The sequence below is a fragment of the Puntigrus tetrazona genome, chromosome 4, assembly GCF_018831695.1.
Source record: "Puntigrus tetrazona isolate hp1 chromosome 4, ASM1883169v1, whole genome shotgun sequence".
Taxonomy (NCBI): domain Eukaryota; kingdom Metazoa; phylum Chordata; class Actinopteri; order Cypriniformes; family Cyprinidae; genus Puntigrus; species Puntigrus tetrazona.
Window position 1 is genome coordinate 20374612 of NC_056702.1, and position 7333 is coordinate 20381944.

A 7333-nucleotide genomic window follows, 5' to 3' on the forward strand; every position below is an offset into this window, starting at 1 on the left:
ATTGCCTTCTCCCTCTTTCTTCTCTCCCTGTATCCTCTGGATGCAGCCTTCCACTTGTTTCTCAGATTATTCCTCTCCCTCTCTGATAACTCATCTGACTTCACATATGGAATCTTTCCCTCATGCTTTCTTCTTTGGTAGCTGAAACAATAGTGTACAGAGTTGTTCATCAACAACAAGATACACATTCTACACCTGTGTCCTTTCCTCCTTATCCTGAACCTACTCTCTTTAGAGAACAGCTGTTTCGGTGACCAATGTTTAATAGCTCATTGTAGCATACAGTCTAAACTGTTTATTTGATCTACCCTGGTCTCCTACTTTCTGTAGCTCTAGTGAATCTAGCTCTTTTTTCTTTACCTCTCTCTCTTTTCCTTGCAAGATACTCTGCTCTTGCTGCAGGGTCGGAGTTGACTTTCTGTCTATAACGAGCAGTCTTCTCTTTGCTTGTTAATCGTGCCATCTAGGAAATAGGTAAAATAGGTTAAAACTTGTTTAAAATGACTAATATAGTCACATAAATGGAATGTCATTCTGTATAGTTTTTTTACATTTTTCCTGTAGGATTGTACTACAACAAAATAAATGCTTATCCCTATAAAAGGAATGGAAAATGGCTGAATTTAGAAAAAAAAGATAAAATATACAAATAATTATGCTTAAACAATTAACTCTATGTATATAATTGATGTATAGAATATGAAAACTACAAATACAGGACATATATCTATAATTTAAAACACTCAGCAGTGGTCGCCCCACATGATACTTTGGTCGCCCCATATGATGTTTTCAAGTTCATTCAAGTATAAGAGGCTAACAGTTAGCCTCAGAAACCAAACTAGCTTCTTCTAGTGATATGCCACTATCAAATTTATCATCAAAATATAGATTTTTGAGAAAAAACTTATAATTCACAGTTTTGGGGTGGTCGCCCCACATGATGACCAAAAGTGACTACGACATTACAGCAGTTAAAAAACTGCTTTTTCTTACTATATGAGAAAGACTGAGTTACCTTACAGTTGTTTCAGGGGTCTTCACTTGTGTCTGGCTGATGCAATATCCCATCCTTGAGATGTTTTTCAAAATAAAGGTCCCAAAATTGTGGTTTTTTGATGGTCGCCCCGGATGATATGGATAGAATCAACATAATTCGGACAACATTTGTTTGTATATCATGATAGAAATATATGTGCAAATGCTTTATAGTTTTGTCAATGGATGTAAAACATGTTTGAAATTATGCCAACTAGGAAAAGGGATATATTTAAGTTGATTTAAAGTGTTTTTAAACCAGTTGTCCTAACAAAAGTCAAGGCTGGACGGTCGCCCCATATGATGTTTTGGCACTTGGATAGCAGAAAAATTATGAAAAACTTAAAAATTTGGATAAGTTAGAGTGGTTTAGTAGGTGAAGAAGGTATAACAAGTAGATGAGAAATTTTTATGTATTTTTATTTTTTCTGCAAAATAAAATTAACCGGACAGAAAAAGGGGGCGTCACGTCATTGACCCGCCACCATCTGTATAACTTGGTGTTGGTGTTCTCAAATGTTAGTCTGGAGCCATGATGTTATTTTATGTTGACGTTTCACAATTTTTACTTTTATTTCAGAGTTGATTGAAGAAAAGATAAGAATGAAGAATCAAATGAAGCTGAGGAGAAAAATCATGTCAAAATAGAAGAAAAATGTCTGAGTTGCTCTCAAACCAAACTGAAAGATTTAAAGAAAAGAAGAGACACAAAATGTTTCACCTGCACTCAGTGTGAAAAGAGTTTCACACGCAAAAAATAAGTCTTGAGCGTCACATGAAAGTTCAGTGTGGGAAGAGTTTCACTCAATCAGCAAGCCTTAATGATCACATGAACATCCACACTAGAGAGCAGCAGCACCCTTGTGATCAGTGTGGTAAAATGTTTTTATGGGCTTCGATTCTGAAGAAACACTTAGAAGTTCATTCAAAAGAGAAGCAACATTCATGCAATTTGTGTGGTATCAGCTTTGTGCGTCTACAAAATTGGAAAGAAGGTCAGAAAAACACTTCTGTGGGAGAGTACCTGTGCTTTGAGTGTGAAAAGACTTTTACTTCAGCGAGGTGTACAAAACTGCATGAGAGTATTCAGAATGGAGAAAAACCCTTTAAGTGTTCACACTGTAATAAGAGATTCAGTCGGTCAGCACATCTGAAAACACATGAGATGATCCACACTGGAGAAAGACCCTACAAGTGTTCACACTGTGACAAGAGATTCAGTCGGTCAGCACATCTGAAAACACATGAGATGATCCACAATGGAGAAAGACCCTACAAGTGTTCACACTGTGACAAGAGATTCAGTCGGTCAGCACATCTGAAAGCACATGAGATGATCCACACTGGAGAAAAACCTTATAAATGTGCACAGTGCAATAAACAATTCAGTGTATTGGGGGTTCTTAAAAGCCATGAGAAAACCCACACTGGAGTTAAACCTTACAAGTGTTCACACTGTGACAAGAGATTCACTCGGTCAGCACATCTAAAATCACATGAGTTGGTCCACACTGGAGAAAAAAATTACAAGTGTTCACACTGTGACAAGAGGTACAAAAAGTCAAGAGACCTGAAAACACATGAGAGCATTCACACTGGAGTGAAACCTTACAAATGTTTACACTGTGACAAGAGATTCAGTTGGTCAGAACATCTGAAAATACATGAGCGGATCCACACTGGAGAGAAACCTTTTTCGTGTTCACACTGCAATAAGAGATTCAGTGATTCAGGAGACCTAAAAAGACACGAGAGGATCCACACTGGAGTGAAACCTTACAAGTGCTCACACTGTGACAAAAGATTCAGTCAGTCAGCACATCTGAAAATGCATGTGAGGATCCACACTGAAGAGAAACCTTTTTCGTGTTCACACTGCAGTAAGAGATTCAGTGATTCAGGAGACCTAAAAAGACACGAGAGGATCCACACTGGAGTGAAACCTTACAAGTGCTCACACTGTGACAAAAGATTCAGTCAGTCAGCAAATCTGAAAATGCATGTGAGGATCCACACTGGAGAGAAACCTTATTCATGTTCACATTGCAATAAGAGTTTCGGTTTTTCAGGAGAACTTCAAAGACATGAAAGGATCCACACTGGAGAAAAACCTTACAAATGTTCACACTGTGACAAACAATTCAGCCAGTCAGCACATCTGAAATCACATGAGTTGGTCCACACTGGAGAAAAAAATTACAAGTGTTAACACTGTGACAAGAGATACAAAGAGTCAAGAGACCTGAAAACACATGAGAGCATTCACACTGGAGTGAAACCTTACAAATGTTCACACTGTGACAAGAGATTCAGTCAGTCAGCACATCTGAAAATGCATGTGAGGATCCACACTGGAGAGAAACCTTATTCATGTTCACATTGCGATAAGAGATTCGGTTTTTCAGGAGACCTTCGAAGACATGAAAACACTGGAGTGAAACCTTTAAAAAGTGTTTAGAGTGAAGCGAGAGAATCAGTCGTTCATCACGTCTGAAAAGACATTTAAAGGATTCACAGTGGAGAGAAACCTTATCACTGCACTGTATGCAGGAAGGGTATCAATCACCTGCTCTACGCAGTCTACAAAAAAAACTCAAAGATGGAGTTCCTCCCCAAAGGGCAATGTATTCTTGTGTATCATTTTGCTTTGTGATGTGAATGATATCATTGTACTTTTGTACTTACGAATGTCATATATTGTTCAGATGTTTTTATAATGTATGTCACTTGCAGTATTCTTCATTTTTAAAGAAGGAAAGCAAAAGCTTTTTCCACCTGTTTTTGTTGAGGAAGCTGAAGAAGGGGCTGTAACACTTTAAGAGAGACTGTTTGATTGTGTTCTTCATTGTTAAAATGACTAGTTATTTTTGGAACATCTCATGTTTATTTTTTCTTCTTCCAAGGACTATAAAAACCAAGATATTTGAGTTAAAGCGATTTTTTTTTTCAGTATACTGAATTAAGGCATAATTTGTAATGTGACAGCAACCTAATAAAACTGTAGCCATTCATATCATTAACTCGAAGCGTCAAATAAAAAAAATTGCGACTGCAGTTCCTAATATGGTTTATTGTCTCATTTGTATTCCCTACCTCTAGATGGCAGACCAAAAGCGACGTCATGTTCCTATTCAAATTTGTTTTCTGATCAACTTTCGGTCCTGCCCAACGTTTCTCCTAATTTACTTTAGATCTCTATCTTTAAGCCCTTTCAAGGCTTCAAAAGTCTTGGTGTCAAGATCCTGCATTTCCAAAAAAAAATCTGTGGCGCCTAAGGGGTAGATGATAGTAAATCACTCTTTTGCATAATCAAAGTTTTTTTTGTTGTTGTTCATTGCAATGAAAATCAATATTGTGCAAATGGTATTAAGCTAAATAAGCTGCCAAAACATTGTTTTATAAATGGCCAGAATAGTCCTGAGAGTTCTCTGCTGGACAGTTAAAAGAGTTCAAATGATTCAAAGCACTAAACGGTGACTTTTTATGAATGGCGGTGGGAATTTGAGATTGTTAGTACTGTCTTAAACTTGATCTTTTTATTTAATAGGCTGTTGTTTACAAAGAGGACTTTCAGTGTCACATGATCCTTTACTTAATACTTAATATTTTAATGGTTTAATATTTTCAGTTCATTTTTTTCTCATTAATATACACACAGCACCCCATATTGATCACATGGTCCTAAGTGTTCAGACCCTTTGCTGTGACACTCATATGTTTAACTCAAGTGCTCTTCATTTCTTCTGATCATCCTTGAGATGGTTCTACACCTTAAAAAAAAGAACTTTAATGATTTTAGCAAATGGCTGCAATATAACAAAGAGTGAAAAATTTAAGGGGGTCTGAATACTTTCCGTACCCACTGTGTATATACACTGCTCACAAAAATTAAAGAAACACTTTAAAGTAACACATTAGATACATCAGATCTCAATATGAAGGATATCTATACAAATAACGACAGGGCAGTGTCTTAGGAACAAAAGGATGCCAAGTCTTTGAATGGAAATAAAAGTTTTCAGCCACATGTAAAACCAGTCCTGTTTTGAGGGTTTTCTGATTGTTGCCACTGAAGTGCACCTGTTGTTAATTTCATGACCACCAATACAGCTGAACTTGATTAACGAGGCCCTCGGCTGATTAACTGACCAGAAAATTATCAGACAGGTTTAATTCAATTCATGCCAGGCCCAATGAAAAAGTGTTCCTTTAATTTTTTTGTCAGCAGTGTATATATATATATATATATATATATATATATATATATATATTGTCACGCTCCGGTCAAGGAAGTAAACAGAGTCGCTGTAATAGAAAAGGGGTTCTTTAATGAACAACAAAAAGGTGGCGTACAGCCTCAAACTTCAACAAAAAGAATCACAGGAACGTCCAAGTTCTTTCCTTTCTCTGGATATTACTCTCAGGGGAATTCCAACAGACGAGCAGACAAGCTGACGGAAGGCGGCCGAGGTTCCGTGTTTGTAACCTCAAGGATCGCCGTTGTGGAAGTGGTGAGTGTGGTTTATGAAGGGTGGTTGTTGAGTGGTTGCAGGTGTTGCTGATTAGTACTCGGGTGATTGGGATCGTGTCCATGTGGTGAGTTCGGTGGAAGGTGGAAGTGATGACGTGACATTACCCCCCCCTCGACGAGCGTCTCCTGACGCTTGGGTTCGGCGCAGAGAGGCGACCACGCCTCCTGGGAGCAGGACGGTCTGGATGGGCCCGATGAAATTCATCCAGGAGAGAAGGGTCTAGGATGTCGTCTCTGTAGATCCAGGCTCTCTCCTCAGGGCCATAGTCCTCCCAGTCTATCAGGTACTGGAGCCGCCGCCCGGCGGCGGGAGTCAAGAATTTTCTTGACCCGATAGATGGATTCGGAGTTCTCGACCTCGGGGAGGGGGTTCCGGTGCTCTGTGGAGGGAGGAAGGAGAGGGTCAGTATAGGGTTTGAGTAAGGAAACATGAAAAGAAGAGGATATACGATATTTGGCAGGAGGCGGTTGGTACGTGACTTCGTTTATTTGTTCCATCGATGGTGAATGGACCTATATACCGGGACTCAGCTTCTTGCAGGGCAGTCGGAGGTGTATGTCCTGGTGGATAACCAGACCCGATCCCCGGGTCGATAGGCTGGGGTATTTGATCTGCGGGTGTCGGCCTGGTGCTGATGCCTCCGAACTGCCTGCTGGAGATGGACGTGAGCTGAGTCCCATACCCTCGCTCTCTCGGAACCAGTAATCTACTGCTGGGACTTCAGCTTGGTCACCGGTCCAAGGGAACAGAGGTGGTTGGAAGCCTAGGACACACTGAAATGGAGTTAGGCCTGTGGTGCTCTGACGGAGGGAATTCTGTGCATATTCGGCCCAGGGCAGATACTGGCTCCAGCTATCTTGGTGTTGATGGCAGTAGGCCCGGAGATATCGACCGATTTCTTGAATCTTCCGCTCCGTTTGTCCGTTGGTCTGCGGGTGGTAGCCAGAGGAGAGGCTGACTGACGTACCGAGGAGGCGGAAGAAACTTCTCCAGACTCGGGATGTGAATTGAGGCCCCCGATCAGAGACGATGTCTTCGGGTAGCCCGAAGTGACGGAACACGTTGTGGAAGAGTGCCTCTGCGGTCCCCATGGCCAAAGGTATTCCACGTAGGGGAATTAGTTTGCAGGATTTTGAGAACCGGTCTACCACCACCAGGATGGCGGTATACCCTTTGGAGGGTGGTAGATCGGTGGCAAAGTCTATGCCCAGATGGGACCACGGCCGACGTGGGATTGGAAGTGGCACTAGCTTCCCTTCAGGTAGACGTCGAGGAGTGGAGGAGATAGCACAGACTGCACAACCCTTGATGTAACGGTCGACATCCCCGGCCATGTTGGGCCACCAGTAGCAATTACGGAGGAGCGAGAGGGTTCGGTAGCTACCTGGATGCCCAGATCCCGGAGAGGTGTGTACTGAGTCCAGAAGGTTTAGGCGTAACGCAGATGGGACGTATAGTTTCCCTTCTGGACCTCCCGGCGGAGCAGGTTCGGTGGCAGCGGCTTCTCGGATCTGGTCGTCTAGGGCCCACTGGATGGGAGCTAAGAATGCGGAGGCTGGTAGGATGGGTTCGGCATCTTCCGGAATGGGGTTTGGCTGGTGAATGCGAGATAGGGCATCAGCCTTGATGTTCTTATGACCGGGTCGGTAGGATATCCGGAAATTGAAGCGGGTGAAGAATAAGGCCCATCTCGCTTGTCGCGGGTTGAGACGTTTGGCGTTCTTCAGATATTGTAGATTCTTGTGGTCGGTTATGACCAGAAA

The 7333-nt window shown here is 41.6% G+C and overlaps 1 protein-coding gene across 1 annotated transcript; it reads left to right on the forward strand.

Annotated features, from left to right (window-relative positions):
• The first annotated feature begins 1798 nt into the window (after window positions 1-1798).
• On the forward strand, window positions 1799-3495 carry LOC122343026 (zinc finger protein 271-like). Its single transcript, XM_043237303.1, has one exon. The coding sequence runs from the start codon at window positions 1814-1816 to the stop codon at window positions 3245-3247; it is 1434 nt and encodes a 477-aa protein (XP_043093238.1). The 5' UTR covers window positions 1799-1813; the 3' UTR covers window positions 3248-3495.
• Window positions 3496-7333: the final 3838 nt, after the last annotated feature.